The 20,231-nt window shown below is 38.6% G+C and overlaps 1 protein-coding gene across 4 annotated transcripts in view; it reads left to right on the top strand.

Annotated features, from left to right (window-relative positions):
- Nucleotides 1-20,231, top strand: part of ZNF521 (zinc finger protein 521) — a 404,909-nt gene that overhangs the window by 189,156 nt on the left and 195,522 nt on the right. For 3 of the 4 annotated variants that reach the window (XM_068237286.1, XM_068237284.1, XM_068237283.1), the window contains one exon: nucleotides 122-190. The exons of the other annotated variant lie outside the window; for it this stretch is intronic. In XM_068237286.1, the coding sequence (XP_068093387.1) occupies nucleotides 122-190 (69 nt within the window). The remainder of the gene's footprint in view (nucleotides 1-121; nucleotides 191-20,231) is intronic. 4 annotated transcript variants of the gene reach the window in all.

Below are 20,231 nucleotides of genomic sequence, written 5' to 3'. Positions count from 1 at the left end.
CATATGCCCTGCATGGTGGCATATTACATAGTGCTAGAATCCCAGATTTGGGTCCCAGCTAGACTCTGTTTACATGAAAATGTGTGTTTCCTTCCCATATTTGAATGGGTTTTTCTTCCAGATGTTCCGGTTTCCCTAACCCAAAAACACACAGTCATTGGATTCTGTCCAAAACTGGCACTAGGCTGCGGTAGGAAAATTCGATTTTGAGCCATTCTATTGCAAAAAGTTGTGGAATTTTGTATTTGAAAATACTGCACATAAAGTCAAATTGATCTAATCTCTGTATCATAAACTAGAGGGCCATATTGAAAATTATGGATGCACATAACAGCTGACACTATAAGGTCTTGCCAGTTCAGAAGCCTATATCTGTTTTACAAACTGGACACCTCTAGCTGAGAACCAGACAAGCTCACCACACTGTTTTGTGCTTCACGTAACCCATCTCTATGATCCAGCTGAAGGTCACCAGACATTAACCGATTTAGCCGTTAGTTTTGATAAATGATTTATGGGAAAGATGTTGATCGTTTACCCAGATACCACCATTCAGAGTTGATATTACATCTGCTTAAAAGTCAGTGTAGCCACTGTTGCAGCTAGCTTTTTGATGTTGTACACAGCAATGTCAACATTGCCCAAGGGTCAAGTTTACCAGTTACCAATTTCACTCTGATAAAGAAATGCCTTTCCTGGTCAGTATTTGACTGATAAGACAATGCAAAACCAACATCAATTAAAGAGGTCCTTGGTTTTCATTAGGTTTTTTTTCTATTGGTTCTAACATCTAAACTTTTGAGAATGTTTAATAGTGTATCCATGGGCATTAGACGTGTAGACGTTAGGATGGTTTTGCATTTGGGTACAGCACTTTGTTGTATTATAATGTACACATAACGCAACCAAAACCATATTTGTGGTAGCATGCAATGCAATGCACGCTAAGACGCAACTGGCCAATGTGCACCTTCATTAACATTTTGTTCATAAACATTTTTGCATGTCAATGTGTGCTTCTAAAAGCACACTGCATGTTCTGCACAGTAGCAACATAATCCATTGTATCGCAATGCAACTGATAAGTTGTTAACTGTAAATACAGTTTGAATTGCACCTAGGTATCATGTGCAAAACAGGGTCCATTGCAGTGTGTTACTGTGAAAGTGCCCTTTAAGGTCCCCTATACTTGCTGAAATATACACACTAAGGATATTAGAATTTCAACAGGCCTCTTCAGCCATCCTCAAAAAGGGAAGAAAATTGGCCCTCATTATGCGGATTGGTATTAATGCTGTGTACGTATAGCGTAAATTATACACCCATTTTCATGTACACGGAAATATATATGGTGGGCCTGCAACTCAACATATGAACAAAATGGGAGCGCAAGCAAAAAGTCACATCAGGCCTTACTTACCAAAAATCAGTATAAAGTTTATTGTGGACACCATTCCAAGACATTATCAAAGCACACAAATATTAAAAACACTGAAAACAATTGGAGAAGTTTTGGACTCCTTTACAAACTTCTCCAATTGTTTTTAGTGTTTTTAATATTTGTGTGCTTTGATAATGTCTTGGAATGGTGTCCGCAATAAACTTTATACTGATTTTTGGTAAGTGAGGCCTGATGTGACTTTTTGCTTGCGCTCCCATTTTGCTCTTCAGCCATCCTCTTCATGGTGCTAACTGTTATGTGCAGACTTATTCTTTTCATTCTTTCATCTGCAAATAAACTACTAACAGCTACAAAAAATTGTGTTCTACTGCTTGGTTTACTGATCTCCAAATGCCTATGTACACTGTTCAGTAGTAAGACTCACAGTATGTAACATTTGATTCACATGTATATTGGGACTAATTCATAGCAGATCAGGTTGTTTCGAACAGGAATGTGTGCACGCGCATTGAAAAGTTTGTTTCCGTTTCAGAGCTCCTGCCCACTTTAAATTATCAGTTGATGATCCATACAATCATTTTCCATTTCAAGTGAAAACAAGTGATGGAAAGAAATGTTTGGCCCTTTGATAGATGGTTTAGGTTGAGGTATAAAAGGCTCTCCAATAAAAAAAACCCTTTAAAATGTTTCAAAGACAAATCTAAATATGCTGATAGATAAACTGAAGTTTTTTTCCACCTACTGTTTAAAAGGATAATGTGTTTTATTTGCATATGAGTCGTTTATTAATGAGATGCAGAAATTCCATTAATGTAATATAACATGGACAATAATACATATGACGAAAGAGATGAAGAGTAAATGTGACTTTGAAAACACAATCATATCCATTTGTGTGTATATGAGGCACCCAATGAGATATTTGCAGGAAATAAATCATCTTGGGCAGTGATATTTAAATTAAAAATCAATTTCATATTTGCCATTGTAAACACTGCACTTGAACTCTTTCGTGGTGATGAGCTAAGTATTTGTAATGGTGACAGAAGAGTACATTTTTTATAAAATAAATCAGAATAAGCCATTGGCAGGAAATTACCACAAAAGGGTTTAGATTAAGTCCCCATTTCCACAGGGATATTACATTTCGAATGCATTTTTTCCATATGCAAATTTTCATGTTATTTTATGCAAATCTTAATGCAAATTTTTGTTTATGGCTAGCTTAAATGACAATTATTACATGGCAAATGGAGGCGTGGTGCGGAAATTCTGCAGCATGCTGTGCATTTTTTTATTTTTATTTTTGGATTTGATCGAACTACAAAAAAGCATTAAATGGAAACTATTCCATTGGAATTGTATTGCTTTAACTACAAATGTAAATGTTTCCAATGTAAATTCGCACTCAGTGGAAATGGGCCCTAAAAAACAACCCATAGATATTGCTTCATTCTCTGCTGATAATCGATCTATAAATGTCATGAGTTCAAATCACAATTTCCTTGCTATATTTGCTTCCACTAAACAACTTATTTTCGAAAATTAGATGAATGTGTATGTATGAATATGGGGGTGGCAGACCAAAAGACAAAAGTCCTCCCAAAGGGGTGTTGATTTTGAGATCTACAACAAGATAAGAAAAATGCAACCTAGTTGATGATTTTTTTCTTTCAAGAATGGTCTAGCATAGGATGTCTAGAGATGTTTGGGAGCACCTACAGATATCATCAATGACTGACTGTTAGGATGTCTTATACTTGTATGCTAGTAGGTTGTGATGAAGCTATGATTCTGTATGCCCTTTGTAAATTAGTCTGTGAACACCTTGTTACCAATGCTCTACCTACTTAATAATGTGCATATTCTAGCAAAATGTCTCTTGCAGACAGTAGAAAGTGACAAACCTTTTGAAATTATGGTAAAAGCAAAATGCATATGGTCCTATTTATGAATGGCTTGAGAACTAAAAAACTGATTCATTTTACAGCTCTATACAACCACTCCTGTGTTAACCTATAAACTTGTGTACAGCTATGCAGTTAGGGGGTGTTGCAGTTAAGAGTTGTTAGAAGAATGCATTTTCTAGTGGGCAACACGGTGGAGTAGTGGTTAGCGCTCTCGCCTTGCTGCGCTTGGTTCGAATCCCAGGCAGGTCAACATCTGCAAGGAGTTTGTATGTTCTTCCCGTGTCTGCATGGGTTTCCTCTGGGCACTCTGGTTTCCTCCCACATCCCAAAAACATACAGATATGTTAATTGGCTTCCCCCTAAATTGGCCCTAGACTGTCATACATACATAGACATATGACTATGGTAGGGACTAGATTGTGAGCCCCTCTGAGGGACAGTTAGTGACAAGACAAGACAATACACTCTGTACAGCGCTGCGTAATATGTCGGCGCTATATAAATACTTAAATAAATATAAAATAGTGTGTGAGTTGCAGCATCCACTAGTAACTACTTAAAGGCCCACTATCGCAAAAAAAGTAGGCAGTTAAAATCTGACAGAACCGAAAGGTTTTGGGCCAGGCCCTCTCCTCATGGGGGTTTCTCAGGGTTTTTTTTGTTTTCAACCACATTTCTTCAACAGCAGTTGCAAAGTCTGACAAAATAGTGTGCAAGTGAATAGGGAGGCTGGCTGGTATCTTACTATTTGGGAGTTAAACTGCTGTTCAGGAAATGCTGTTGACAACAAAGAAAACCCTGAGAATCCCCCATGAGGGGATGGACTGGCCCAAAACCTGTCGGTTCTGTCAAATTTTAACTGTCTACTTTTTTTGCGATCGTGGTCCTTTAAATGTGTGGAATCCGTGCTGGTATTGCAGCAGTTTAACTACATAGTTCACAGCTGAGGTGTGGTTGTGAAGGCAACTAAGTGGCAGGTTTAGCCACCTCTCAACCACTGGCAGCTGGTTGTAAATACCTGAAAAGCAGTTGTATGCCCCTTTTTTAGGTGTTTGCATAATCACCTGTGCAAATGTTCTTCTTTGCTACCCCATATTTTTTGAGACATCAGACCCTTCAGTAGGAGTATCCTGAGTTCCAATTTATTTTCAGATTATCTGACAATTTTCTGAGGGATTTCATGACAATTCGTGTTTTCCTGATTAGGTTTGCATAGTCATTGACTTGATTTATTGGTCAAATACACTAGTATGTACTTTTTTACTTTTTATTTAAATAAAACTTGTCTTTCTCTTAAGACCGCTTTATTATACTTCATCACATTTAAAATGAACCACTAGATTTTTATTTTTTATATTCCTGAAAAGTTGGATAACTGTTCTTTAAGAACGCTGAATTATAAAATACGTCAAGTACTTCTTTTATCCATTTTGTGCTATCCCTGAGGGCAACTTGAAGGAGATGAGATGTCGGTTCCCATATGATATTCAGTGGTGACATTTAGAAAAGTCATATTGCCAGCAAGTAATTTGAACAGTTGGCCATTCGTGCCAGATTTATGAAGTGAAATTAATTTACTACTTGTATTGTGCTAAACAGTCCAAGATCAATGAGCAGTTCTTGAGAATTTTACAAGAACGATCAGATTATGCACAAGTCTACTCCTTCACCTTTGTGTATACGCAATTGTAGATCATCTTAATGTCTGTAAGGGAAGGAGATGGCCCAAGGCTCCAAGGACGGACTGCATTCATTGTTACTCAACCTTGCTCAGAGACAGAAAGGAATGCATAGGGGGTTTCTGTAGTAGTTTTAATGGAAGCCTCCAGTTGGTGATTACCTTGAAATTACACTTTGACCTTTTACTGTGATGAGGGCAGAAGGATACAGTGTTTGTTTTTGGTGTGTGTGTGTTTGAGTGGTTATCAATCAAGATTATATAATGGCTCTGTATATTTAAAACTGTGTAGAGGGTGTATTGGCTATACACTGAATGCATGGATGGTTACATAGTTATAAGGTAAGGAGTTGCACAGTTTTGGAATTTTATGCAAAAATAAACCAGTTAGCCGAGTGACCTGCTGTCTAAGAAGACCATTGCATAGCATTCACTTTTTTTACACAAACTTTCTGTAGTTGGGGAAATAGAAGTACGGTAACTCCATGTAGTTTTCAAGGTCTTAACACTTGGCTAAGCAGAAGAGATCAGTCCTGAGAAGAGGTAGCAAAAGCAAATTCCCGAAACACAGTGATTAAAAACTAGAGTTTGTTGTACTTTTAATTGGGGTTTAATTGGGTGTGTTTAGTCTGGAAAACAGAATTGGATGTGATTAGAGTTTTCAGTATTTTCCCACCTCACTATGCTGACCCATAGTGAACTGTGGAAGACAACTGATGCATCAGTGAGGCATGCTCTACCCTGAGCACATCAGCTTCCTCACTGGGCTTAAGAACTTAACCTACTACTAGTCCACATCAGCCAGAGGTCCAAGCAATAGAAGACACTGGAGGTGTGAGTGAATTTACACTACATTGACTTTACTCTCTAGCAAGCATGGTTTAGATTCTAAAATCAATTTCTGAGGGCTTTCCAGTTATGCACTGTTTTTACCTTACGGTTTAGAGACTCACATTGTCTCACGTTTGTAGCATGACGTTCATTCAAGATTTCTCACAAAACCGTTCTGCAGCCCCACTTTAATATCTTCCATGTGCTTGTTTTCTGGTGTCAGCTATGAAGGGACCAATAAGGTGTAATACACTACATTATGCTACAACAAGCGTGTGCCTGAGATAACAAAGTAGACATTAAAGGGGCACTATGGCGAAAAATTTTAAAATTTAAAATATGTGCAAACATAGACAAATAAGAAGTACGTTTTTTCCAGAGTAAAATGAGCCATAAATTACCTTTCTCCTATGTTGCTGTCACTTACAGTAGGTAGTAGAAATCTGACAGAAGTGACAGGTTTTGGACTAGTCCATCTCTTCATAGGGGATTCTCAGCAAGGCTTTTATTCTTTATAAAGATATTCCCTAAAAAGGATTTAAACAATGATGCTGACCAGCTTTTCCTGCTCGCTACACAGTTTTTTGGCAGTTGGACAGTGCAACTGCCATTCATTAAGTGCTTTTGAAAATAAATAAATCCCTGAGAATCCCCTATGAAGAGATGGACTAGTCCAAAACCTGTCACTTCTGTCAGATTTCTACTACCTACTGTAAGTGACAGCAACATAGGGACAAGTAATTTATGGCTCATTTTACTCTGGAAAAAACGTACTTCTTATTTGTATATGTTTGCACATATTTAAAATTAAAAAAATTTCACCATAGTGCCCCTTTAATGTCTACTTTGTTATCTCAGACACACGTTTTCGCCATAGTGCCCCTTTGAGATAAACATTGCAGATTGTTGGAAAAATTTACTCCTAACCATATGACGTAATGAGCAGAAATATTTTTGAATAATGGATCCGTTTCACTTATGCAAAACCTTAATTTTATCTAAGTATATTTTTGCGTGAGTACCATTTTGATCTGTATAGTGCTCCTTAGTAATTACTAACCTCTTCTAGTTAATTTAGTATTTGCAGTCGCGGTATATTTATTTTTGTCAACAATTTAACTGTAGATATGCAGCAGCTGATCAGCCAGAAGTTGTTTGCTTCTGTTGTTGATTCATAGGAGTCACTGATTATGAGGGTTTTGCATCGTCTTTGTGGGGAAAATCCATATGAGCTACTTATATGCTGTAGGGAAAGAAACCTCTGTACAAAACTTAAATTTCCAAATACCACAGTATTTGGTAACTGCCTACAAAAACAGTAGATACTCTGCTTAAGGCGTGCTTGGGGATAGCAATTACTTGGTGTTTTTAGCTAATTCAATGAAGTGGTTTCACACTAATAAGCTAACAAGTGTATTTTATCATTATGAAAACTCCTAAGGTTTCAGGCTCTTTATTAAAGACAATTTTTTTTCTAAACTGACTTCATGTATTAACCATTGCATGCAGCAGTCTTTTAATGAACAGACTACTATAATTTTGCAATAGATTAGATTCTGGGGAAATAATTCATTCTTTTCAGAGTAGTATGCATTGCTCCTCATGCATCAATGATTTCTTTATTTTCGCTCAGATACGTGGGCATATGAGCATTTTGGGATTTAATAGTGTACACTATTTATAATTACAAAATGCAAGGTTATTGAGGTGACTTTAAGTACCACTACGAAGTCATAGGGGTTTATGCTTCACAAAGATCTGGATACAGAGAAGGGCTGATGTTTTAAGATGGGTACAGAGAAAACAGAGTTAAAGAGAGACCAATGTGAGCTCATAAAATAAAAAATATATATTCTACCTGTTCTAGGGGGCTGGGCGGATCAGGTAGCCGCCAAACCCGCAGCTCTCCACTGCTCATGTGGCCCGCACTGCACCACTTTAGTTTTCATGACCTCTGGGTCATGACGTTGGAAGGAGAGAGATCTCTCTCACAGCAGCAGGCAGGGAGGCGGGGGATCGGCAGGGGCGTGGCCATGGAGAGAGAGCGTTTTGAGCAGGGAATCCCTTTCCTCCCAATGCCCTCTGAGATAGCAAAAAATATCCTTATATATTTTTGGGGGCTATAGCGCAGTGGTGGGAGGCAGAGAGTGGCAGTGGGGGGACACAGAGGCATTTCATGAGGCAGAGAACATTCCTCTGTGTCCCATCTGCCCTACTTTTACTTCAAATCTCTGAACCTGTCTTGATAAATTTGCCCTAGAGCAAGCTTACAGCATTCCACTGCCTGTGCCAAGCTCTAGTAAGCACCCAGCCGGTGCATGGGAGCAGCTGACAGGAAGTGAGTTCACTACCTTCAGCTTTCCATGTGAAAGAGGTCTACTGCTGGCGGCCCACTTTTAGCCATGATCTGTAATTCCTGGGGATTCCAAAATCACATTTGGCTTCTGAATCGCCAAAGTATTGCATTTTTTTGCCATGATTCCAGAGCAATCACGATTTGGTCTTCATTTGCTTGAATGTGATTGCTGAAAAAATGCTGCTTTGCATCTGCCCTTGTTTGCAAAGCTGCTGTGGGCGCACTCCCATAGCCTTTCAGTAGTGAAGTGCTTCTGGCATTGTCAGAGATTCCTAGAAAACATAAATCACTACTTAAATTGCTCTAGGTCAGTGATCTGCAAACTTGGCTCTCCAGAACTACAAGTCCCACAATGCGTTGCGGGAGTCTGACAGCCACAGTCATGATTCATAAAGGCAAATGCATTGTAGGACTTGTAGTTTCTTAACAGCTGGAGAGCCAAGTTTGCAGATCACTCCTCTAGTCTAGGTGACTAGCTGCTGATACTTCACTGTCCCGGAGACATGCCAGTAAGTAACTATAGAATGGTTGGGAAAGGACAACACCAGTTAGTGTCTAGACATTTGCTTGTGAGCCTTTTGCACATTTACACGTATTGCTCTATGTTAGTAATATAATTAAGTAATTAAGTAAGTAATATAATTAACCACTCAGCTCTTATAATACAATAATAATAATCCAAGCATTTGTATAGCACTTTTCTCCTGTTGGACTCAAAGCGCTCAAGAGCTGCAGCCACTGGGACACACTCATGAGGCCACCCTGCAGTGTTAGGGAATCTTGCCTTGAACTCCTTACTGAATGGTACTGACCCTAGCCAGAATTCGAACCCTGGTCTACCACGTCAAAGGCGGTGCCCGTAACCAGTACACTTTCCTGCTCTTCCTTACTGATAAGACTTGCCTTTTCTTCCTATGTTTGAAGTGGCTTGCAAACTAATCATGTAACTTTAGAATTATGGTATGTACTAAGCTTTCTTAACAAGAATCTTCTGTTAGTTTTTGTTTTGACAAAATGCTGGAAAAAGCATATTTCTTACTTTCTCTGCCGACATTCCATTAGCAGCGTTAGGTTGGGGAAGTTAGATACAATGGGCCTGATTCAACTTACTTTTTCTCCCATGTTTTCTCCTAGGTGATGTTTTCACATCTTATTAATAAAATGCATTTTAAACCACCAGCAAGCAAGAAAATACTTAATATTAACATAATATAATAATATTAACATAATATACATAATTTTGCAGTACTTTTTCACCTACTTTTTCATTTTTTTTCAATTGCACATTTAGTAGAAAATAAAAAAAATATATATCGTAGGAGAAAAAATAAATTGGATCGGGCCCAATCAGTCTTGTCATTTGGTGTCCACACTGGTTTTTGCTTATTTCAAGCAAACAACATTATTCATGCAAGCTATGTAAACTAGCTATGATTTGTAAAGCTTGTACTCTTTTTATACCTCAAAATTCCTCTACAAATGCATTCTTTTAGAAACCATTTAGTCATAATTACAATCCAATGGGGCAAAATTTAGCTCCCTGAAAAGTGACACAGGACGGAAAAGCTTTAGAGCCCCTTTCCACTTGGCGTGTTTTGCTCCGCTTTCCCGCCCCTGAATTCAGAAATCCAAAATGAGAGCGTATTAAAATCAATAGGCTGCTTCCAATTCATGTGTGTGGGAAAAATGCATCTGCAATTTTCTGCATATCGCATCCGCATTGGCTTGGCAGGGGGATTCGGATGGGAATCTGCATCAGCACTGGTGCCACATCTGTCTCGGAGTTGGACGTAGCACTCAAGTGGAAACAGAGCCATGGTCATGATCACCTGCTTTTTACCATGTTTTTGCTAACTGTATGGTCTTGGAAAACCTTTCCAGACAGAAAGAATCAAACTTGGGGAATCACAGTAGATAAATGCTCTCCTGGCAGCTGCATCAGGTTTATTGAACCAAAGTGTCAGACAGACCAACACTGGGATCCCCTTCAGTATCACCCTGCACAATATTGTTACTACGCTGTCTCAAGTGCAATGGGGCAGAGCTATAGCACACAAGCAAATGTTAATGCAAAATTATGATTATGCGAAATGCTAACTCCACACTATCCGTCAACAAATATGAGAGGCTATGCAATTTGTTGCAGTGCAAAAGGTATATGTAGCCCTGGACCAAAGCAATATTCCGCATGTAGCTTATAAAAATAAGACATGGATTTGAAGATTGAACACTGGCGTAGGAAGATGTAGGCTCATCTAGTATTGCTCTAAGGAACCCATACATATTTGTCTACAGTCATTGGTGTTGCAAATTACTGTTAGCGTTATGTAGATTTATGCTGTGTAAGAATACTAGCCTAAGTAAAAGTTGTTCCATGAAACTTTAATTTTATTTAAAATGCAACCACTTTTGTTTAGACAACAAAAATGACAGTTGATAGGGACACAATTAAAGAGGAACTTTAATGAAGGATTAAACTTCATCTCAGTCGGTAGCTAATACCCCCTTTCACCTTGAGAAATCTTTACCTTTTCTCGAATAATGCATCAGGGGGGTCTGTGTGGCTGATATTGTGGTGAACCCCCCCCCCCCCCACAGTGTGATGTCATGACCAGGGTCCAGGCAGTTTGCTGTGTGTGAACTTGATTGCAGATCACCTGGCAGAACTAAAGATGGCACCACCAGTGATACATTTCAGAATTTAAATCAGCAATTCCTGACTAAATAAATAAAATATAAAAAAATATATATAAAATAAATTAATATTGTAAAAGGTAGGCAATTTTATACATTGTTATTTTCACTACAGTTCCTCTTTAAAGAAAAACTATCGATTAACATGTTTTTTTAAATTGACATGAGAATAGTTTGGAAAGTACTCCTAACTAGTTGTGTATACATTTGAATGCTTATCTATTTGTTTACTGTTATCAAATTACTTTCACAATTTACTGATGGGGACAGACTGAGCAGGGTGACGGACCAGTGAATAATGAGGGGAGGGGGAATCCCTCTCCCTACAGCTGCTAACCCTGCTTGTGAGAAAGTCCTCATTAGCTTAAAGAGAACCTGTACTGAGTAAAATTATTTAAAATAAACACAGGAGGTAACTTCAAATGAACATTACATAGTTACCTTGCCATCAGTTCCTCTCACCATTTTCTTCTTACAGTGATCCCTTCCAGTTCTGACAACATTTTGTCAGAACTGAAATATATCAGTTGCTGTCAGTTATATATCAGTTGCTGTCAGTTACAGCTGAGAGGAGAACTGATGTGTCCATGTTTCCCTATGGCTCAAGTGGGCATTGTTACAGTTTAACAGTGTGCTGACCAGAAAGCTGTTATGGGGTAACAGCCATTTTCAAAATGGAGGACGGAGAATTCCATTGATCACAGTGGACAAACAGGAAGCAGGAGAGGAGAAAGAGATTGATGAGTAGACTACACGGGAGGTAAGTATGACTTGTGTATGCTTATTTTGACTTTTAATTTTCAGTTCAGGTTTTCTTTAAAGAGACACTGAAGTGAAAAAAAATTATGATATCATGAATTGGTTGTGTAGTAGGGGAACATTGGTAGCAAAAAAATATTCTCATATTTTTATTTTCAGTTATACAGCTTTTTTTTTATAACATTGCATCTTTCTCTAATATGCGCAATTTACACACTACTCAGCATTCTACATGTTTTTACAGAGCAGGCAGTGAACTTTTGACCTGTCCTGAACTGTTCTCTGCAAAACAAAAACACAGTACTGATGAGATAACCTAATCAGAAGTCAGAGCTCTCTGCAACTTTCAAAGTGGTAGAACTCAATGGCTATTTGCATAGATAACTGGAGTTTCTTAACTCTTCCTGTACTGGAAACAAATGTTAGACTTATGTCTCTGCTCCTAATGCTTTATTTCTTAGCTGTACTACACATACAAATTATTATATCATAATTTGTTTTTCGCTTCAGTGTCTCTTTAACTGCAGCTGCTTGTGTCTCTCTGAAAGAGCTGTCAACACGGAGAGCAGAGGAAATGTATCTTGTTTGTAATTGTGTGCGGAACCTGACACCCAAGGCTTTTCATATAACTCTGTAGTCTCACATGCAAAGAACAGCACTGGCCATGTAACACTGAAGCTAGCACAGGCACACACCATAGCAAATTATACATCCCAATGCAGCTAAAATCTACACACAACGAATTATAGCTTTTGCATCTGATATTTAACATGAAAAGTAGGAAATATTTACACAGCTACTTAGACATTATTTGTACATTGTCATTTTGGAACACTTGGTTATTGATAATGTTCCTTTAAGTGAAGTAATTTCATGTAAAAATAAATTAAGGTAAGATTGTGGCATAGACTGCAACCTAAAACCTAAAATTACAGAAAATATGAGTGACCCTTACATTGCATGAAGTAAAATGTAGGTAAAGGTGATAGTTAGGCTAGGTCCACACTTGTCCTGTACAGATCAGATCAGTTTCAAACAGATTCGGTTTGGTAATTTTTTTCCCTCCATTTTTAACTTTTATAAATATGTTTGCAGCCCGTTCCGGTCCCCCATTAGCTATTTACGCAAAACTTGTTAAAATGTAATGTTGGCAGCGAGCGGGGACACGTTCTCTCCTTGCATTCCACCGTTCACCGCTTGACTTCCTGCAATGCCGCCCTCTATACTTCAGAGGGCGGCATTGCAGGAAGTGACGCAGCGAGCGGAGCAAGTAAGGAGAGAAGGTAGACTTCCCTGCTTACTGCATACATTATTTTTTAACAACGTTTGCACAAATAGCTGGAGGGGGAGTGGGGACGGGAGACCCAGGTGAGGGGGGGAGCGACCCCTCCTCCGCGCTGACCGCTGTCACCCCCTTCTTGGCTGTTTCCCCCTCCAGCATGGCGGCCCCCTCCCCACCCACAGGCTGGGACACAGAAAACGGATCCGTTTCTGTGTCCAAAGATGCCTGTGTAGAGGGGGATCCAGTTTTCTATTTATTTTCACTACCCCTCTGTGTATCCGGGACCAATCAGGGTCCGTGAAGTCCAAACAAATCTGGACTCTCCATTCAGGTTTTCAAAACTGATCCCCTGGGACGGCCACGGATCCGTTTTTTTTTGTTTTTTTTTTATGAAGATGGACGCTATTTTTAACATTGGTATCCGTGGCTCTGGTTGTGATCCGGGTAAAAAACCGCAGCCACAGATGCATTTTAGAACAAGTGTGAACCTACTCTTAGGCTGTGGAGGTAACCTTTATATAAAAAACAATTTTTAGTCATTTATACTGCCTAAAAACTGTCAATAGCAGGAGAAAATGCATTCATCACATTTCATTCAAAGTATCCACTAAAATAAAAAGCAAACAGTGCAATTTAATGCTAAGCATGATAATGTCAAGCTGTATTTGTTTTTCACTCTGATAACTTTTGACCAATAATTGCCATCCTCTAATTATCCATTTTAGTCATGAAGGAATCTTTCTCTGTGGGGGCTGGCATTACGATTAGAGCATAAATCCCATAAGATACATATGTGTTCCAAACCGCTCCAAACAACTGTCTCATAAAACAGAGCGGGCACATTGCAAACCACTCACTGTGCACAACAGAGGAGCACATTTGCTATTGTGGGCTCATCTGTCTGACAAATAAGATGATAAAAAGCCAAATTGTTAAATTGTTAGTTCACTGCTGCTACCAGGCAATTAAAATCATGTCAGATACTGTAAAGTGTGCTGCTGTTTTCTTACAAAAATATCTTGCAGGATATGTTATTTTAAAAATCTTAATCTTCTCATTGGCCTCAATTCTGGTAGGTATGTGAGGTAAATATTTTTTGATAGGTAAAATACCTCATGAGGTAATTTCCTCTTTTTTTTTATTTTTAGCAAAAAAAACACTAAGGTGTTATAGATTTATTGAACGTTTTATCGATAAAACATTCGATAAATCTATAACATCTTATTGAATTCAAAATTAGATTTTACTCATGAAGTAAATTATCAAACGTTCGATAAAGTTCGATAAAGCTTAGTGAATTGAGGCCTATGTGTGAGAAAATGTCTAAAAGAGCAGCTTAATATGTTGGCGCTTTTTACATACAATACATAAATAAATCACACATGAATATTTACGATGCTATAACTAATAAGTTGCTTCCGTTCTTAAATATTCTGAACTTAAAAAATCCCTACTTGTATTTTTCTTGTAGAGAAGCCACATTATACAAATAGGGCTTATTGTGTATGTGAAATGACCTAATGTGTATTAACTGGATTGCATTACATGACATAAATGTCAGGGTTTGGTCAAAATGGTACACATGACCTGAAACTGACATCTCAGAAATGGCTTAAAGTGTGTTCATACTTGTGTTTGAAGGGTGTTTTTGCATTTACTGTTTTTACTATTAATATTGACATTTTCTTTCATTATAATATATTATTATATTTTGTATATATTTACCATCATATGCATTTTTATACTGCATATGATGGTAAATATCCACTAACTAAGCAAGGGGAAATGTTTTGTGCCTTGCATATCTATACACTTTGCAATAAATAGTGATCATGTAAAACACCTGACTAATCTTGTAGCTAAATTGTTGCACTGTTATTTTACTAGGGAGAGAAACCTGTCCAAACTCCAGCTCCTATGCCATCACCACTCACACGTGAAGTGGTCAGTGAGGAGCAAGAAGGAGGCAGGAGCCAGTCTCTCCCAGAGCACAGATCACCTGATCTCACCCAGCTCACTGCTCTGCTGGCATCAGGTGATCTGTGCTTTTGGAGAGACTGGCTGCTGCCTACTCCTTGCTCCTTCCTGACCAATTCATGTGGGGACGGGGTTTGTCCCAAGCACTGCAGCTATAGTAGAATCTCAAAATAGGAATCTGCTGAACTGCAGTTCTGCCCACTCATGGTTAATCTTTCAGCAACAGGAGCTAAAGAGTAAAAGTCTGTCAGTAAATGAGAGTAGCTATTTTGCTGCCAGGTCCCAGCAGGATTTTTGGGTCACATGACTGACTTTTCAAAAGGATTTTTTTCTCGGGAAATCCTTCAACAAATACCAAAATTGTGAGAGTAGTGACCTAGTCCCCTATTCACCTTTACTAACCATGTACTAGGGCTTTAAAGATCTTCAGCTATATTTCATAAAAACAAAATACTTAATTCTCATTTTTGTAAATTAATTTCATTTAATGGTGTTCAGTATATATAGTATAGGTGATTTCAGTACTGTACCAGATTAACCTTTACATTCTCAAGATCTATGGGATTTGAGAGTCCCATAATTAAATTTTTGTGGGCATCTGTAATTGCAAGTCAATTGGGAGTTTGTCATTTTTTCGGACATAACAGATCTTATGTTTATTTCAAGTGGATGTTGTTGAAAATCATAGAGAAAATTATACAAAAAATACTTTGCATTAGGAGCAAATGTGCAGCCCCCAGTAATGATCAAAAAGTGTCTTTGGCAATTTTGTGCACCATAAGAGAAGTCAGATTTTATATCCTGCATTGGATCACAAACTGCTGAAATCTGTGCTGTTCCGTCGTATCAGAGAGCTCGTCCTCCTGTGAGCAATACTGGCTTCTATCTGAAAAAGCCAATAAAGGGTTTCTGCATGGACCATGCAAAAGGGATACTTTCCCCTTTAATAGCCATCTGTACAGGAGGGATGAGAAGTGGGCCAGGTCATCTCTTCTCAGCTGTCACGATATTAACGTAGGTAATGGAGCAAGCTCTCTTTTTCTGCTGGGTGTTGTTTTTCATAGCGGTTTATCGATTTACACAGATAATTCTATTTATTTTATACAGTTGGTCCAGAAAAACTGGGCAAGATAGCAAGCATAGCGGCATTCTATTTTTTTTCTTTTATATTTTGTCATTTGCAGCGTTCACTTGTTTCTCAAACATTGTCACACCTACTGTGCAGATGGCCGCATGATTTGTATACCGGCCAAAACATTTAAAAGAAATGTCCGGTGTGGGAATATAATAAAATAAGATATAAAAGCAGGCATGGGCTGGATAGTTACAGATAACCAGTTCATTTTTAAGATGTAGATTCTGAACTTTTATTACTTCTCATTCAGATATAGCAATGCAATGTATTTATTGGAATTTGGTTTTATTAAGTAGTAGTAAAGTGGCTTCACTCCCCAGTCAGCGCTGCGTAATATGTTGGCGCATTATAAATACAATAAATAAATAAATAGGTTGAATGCTGTGTGTTGTAGTATACCCCTGCTGTATCACAAGGGGAGCAATCTGAGTGTTGTTTTGAGGGTGTCTGTATTTTCATGGGTGCTGGTACAGCTCTGTAGTTCCATCAGGAGTGGCTTTGTGGATCTGTGAATGGACAAAGAGGGAGAGCGCTCTCAAAGAGAAAGCATACAAAGATGGCCATCCAGAGGTGGAATATTCTTACCTCGAATGGTAGCTGAGCGCAACCAGCATACATGTGCGCATTCCACTAGCCGAGGACCAGGCTTTGAAGTCTGCTTTTGTCCTCCCCTTGTATGGTAGCATCAGGTGCAGGAGTTTCAGACAATGTGTGTACCCGTACTGCATGTGGTGCCAACACTGTGGGCGAACAGCAGGTGGGAGAGCCATCAGGAACAGGGCTACGCGCTGTCCGCCTGCTGCAGCCATAAGCTTTGTTGTACCCGTATAGCACAAAACTATGCAGACGTTGCAACACTTTTGCCTTTTAGGTTTAAATAGATACTGTTTAAAATCAATCGAGGTTGTCAAATAGGTCTGCATGTCCGCACTCCTGTCCGTGGATGAGTGTGGCCACACTGCGCAGGCACAAGATGGCCAGTGCTGTAGACCGGAGCCGCTCATGTACAAGTGAATGTGTGTGCTGCGTAGGCCATGCTTATACATGAACAGGAGCGCAGCCACAAAGAAGAAGCAAATCCAGGTGAGCTCCAGTGGGGGCTTCTTCAGGAGGATTGCATAAGCTTGTGGATCATACAGAGGCTCCCTTCCAGCTGTATTATATATTCAACAAGCTCTTGTGGAATATGTTCAGAGGGTCCCAGTGCCAAACAATTAAAAAGCAGCACTCAAGATTTTAGCTCAGCCGGTGCCGCCATAGGCTGTAATGGGGATTACGGCTATAGCTGTGCTCAGTCATTTGGGCGCCAACAAAAGATGGAGCCCAAATTACTATAAAAACAGCATAATTCGGCTGCTGAATTACATCTTTCCCCACTATCCACAGTGACCTGGAGGAGAAAAAGTAATTAACGCCGCAGGGACTTTTTTGGGGGGCTTTACCCTGCGCCCAAATTTCCCATCAGCTTAATTATAGGTACACCCCAGTGGCGGATCAGGATGGTTAAGGAGGATAGAAATGTCTGGATTATCCAGAGACCTCCCTCTCCTGAAGTAAGTATCTAATGTTTTTTTTCTCACAGGTACCCTTTACGTACATTCTCCACCGTGCAGCTCCCGTAATATGACATGCAGAAGTGATAAGCTCCAAACAGAGTGCCAACAGCAAGCTTTGTTGCCCAAAATTATTGCTTCAGGTGACCGTTTACACAGCCACCTGTGACAACCGTATGTGCTGAGCAAGGTAGAGCTGCATTTACATCCTTACAAGGGGATGGAGTGCAGAAAAGCTGAATGCTGAAAAAATCTGACAAAAACAATTACTGTTTACCAGATACATATCAGGCAAAGAATCGAGGTGGGGGCCTGTACAGGCATCATAATGTCAGCTGAAATAATCATGAACCATCATTTTCATTCATGAGATATCTTAACATCTATACAGGGCTTCAAAAGAAAGATGCACATTTCTGAGATTTTCTTTGCCAATTCGTGTCCAGCAGTGTTTACATCGGTTTATTGCATGTAATCAAGGTCTTTGCCAGGCTGATCGCTATTTATTTTGAGCCAATCCCACATGGACCTTGATACTATCCTTCACCAGAATATGGTTCTTGTCCCTACTGCCACTTCCCTTTTCCTTTAACACCCTCTTGCCTGCTCTTAATATAAGGAATGTACTTAAGTACAGTACACTTATCCTTTAAGTATTGGGTATATTGGGCATTGCAGTTAACCTTGGATTACTAATGCTATATGATGTTGAATATTTCAGCTTCTTAATATATTTCGTCTGTCTCCTACCTTAGTGATGTGGCAGAGATGTAACACAATGTATATCATTTTTTATATCCCTATTCCCTAGGTTCCTACTGTGTTCATTAATGAATCTGACTTTAAATCCGTTGGGAGCTCCTCACATCATTGGTTTGTGCATGAAGTTGATTAGTTTGATCTTTAGGTATAACACAAACAAAGATTAAAATACTCAAAAGGAAAGGATAGTGTCTATTGTTAGAAAAAATGTAGCCCCTTGAGCAATTTTTTATACATACATAATGTTAGAAATAATTAAAATGTATTACATTTATATTCCATTAATATTATGCCATCTAATGTTACATTTAAAGTGGTATGAAACTCAGCATTTCTTCTTTGTTCTAAAAGATTATTTAAAGCATAACATTTACTATCAATTACTTAAAGCGGAATATAACCCTGCATTTCAACTTTGCTCTAAAACATTATTTACAGTATATTATATGCAACCAGCATTTTTTTTTTACTAGACCAGCATTGGAAGGGTTACACAGAGTTTTAAACTTCCTGGAAAGAACTGCAGACGCATCAGCTCAGATAGATATATTTTGTTTACATAAATGTATCTAAGTGTTGAATGTTACACACTTTGGCTGTCCTCCAGCTCAGTCAGAGACAGTGAGTCACATTCAACACTTAGATACATTTATGTAAACAAAATGTATCTATCTGAGCTTCGGATGCGTCTGCAGAAATCTCCTGGAACTTTAAAACTCTGTGTAACCCTTCCAATGCTGGTCTAGTAAAAAAAAAAATGCTAGTTGCATATAATATACTGTAAATAATGTTTTAGAGCAAAGTTGAAATGCAGGGTCATATTCCGCTTTAACAATGTTTTGTAGCAGAGCAGCATTCAAACAGTTAAACACAGCAGTTTGTTCTTCAGTGGAAAGTTCCTTGCTTCGGAGGAAAGCTGCTGGCTGCATCCGAAGAGGTGATAACATTATATTTTGTTTACATTCCTTTGTCAGATACATGTATTACACATTAGCAAACTACCCAAACAGAGCCGTACTGAGCGGAAAGCAGAAAAAGCTGAGAAGGGATCACTAGATAGATTTTAAGTAGCTATGCAATAAAATGCAATGGCAGCTTTCAGAACTGATAAACTGTTCTTTGGGCAGACAATATTACTTGTGCACAAAAACAAACATGGTAACTGTATGGGTAATAAAAAGTACAAAAACACATTTGTATTGAATATTATGTAGAGTTTTATCCCACTTTAAACACACAAATAATTGAATGTGATCATTTGCCAGTATTCATATAAATAATATTTAAAAATCACTTTTAAACCCTTTTAATTGATATCCCTATTTATTTTTATGCAGGGGACAAATTTAATTACCAGAATGATTTGATACATAGCGCTGCTTTGCTCAACAAAAGAATTAACGTGAAAAGGTTTACAAAGTAAATGTTTTTAATTGCGTTTTATATGCAGTCTGTTCAAAGAATTGAAGTCAATATGGACAGTGGGTGTCGAGCTTCAGCTGTTCATATTGTTGCATTTGGTGTGCTGATGGGGTTTCGTAGGTCACCTTTAAAATTATGCCTATGACAGCAGTAGACACCTGCCAAGATTGCAAGGTATCTCACAGCTCTCAGGATGCAGCCTATGGCCTGGTAGGCCTCAGTTGGAGAGGTATGCATTTGCCGTACAGCTGGCATCTCTGTATGGGGCAGCAGTGTGGGCTGTTAGGGAGTTGGAAGGGAGACAAGCATGAAATTTTGTCTAACCAGAACTGTTTTTTGTTCTCCAGCTCTGTTGGCTGCTTTTCAGATCCATGTTATTAAAAAAAAAAAAATCAAGCACCCTTTAATCTGCCTGCGATTACCAGTAGTATAAAAAGAAGAGCATAATGAGGAAAAATGCCTCATTTTGT

This window comes from Hyperolius riggenbachi, chromosome 5 (assembly GCF_040937935.1).
Source record: "Hyperolius riggenbachi isolate aHypRig1 chromosome 5, aHypRig1.pri, whole genome shotgun sequence".
Taxonomy (NCBI): Eukaryota; Metazoa; Chordata; class Amphibia; order Anura; family Hyperoliidae; genus Hyperolius; species Hyperolius riggenbachi.
This window is presented reverse-complemented; position numbering and strand designations above follow the sequence as displayed.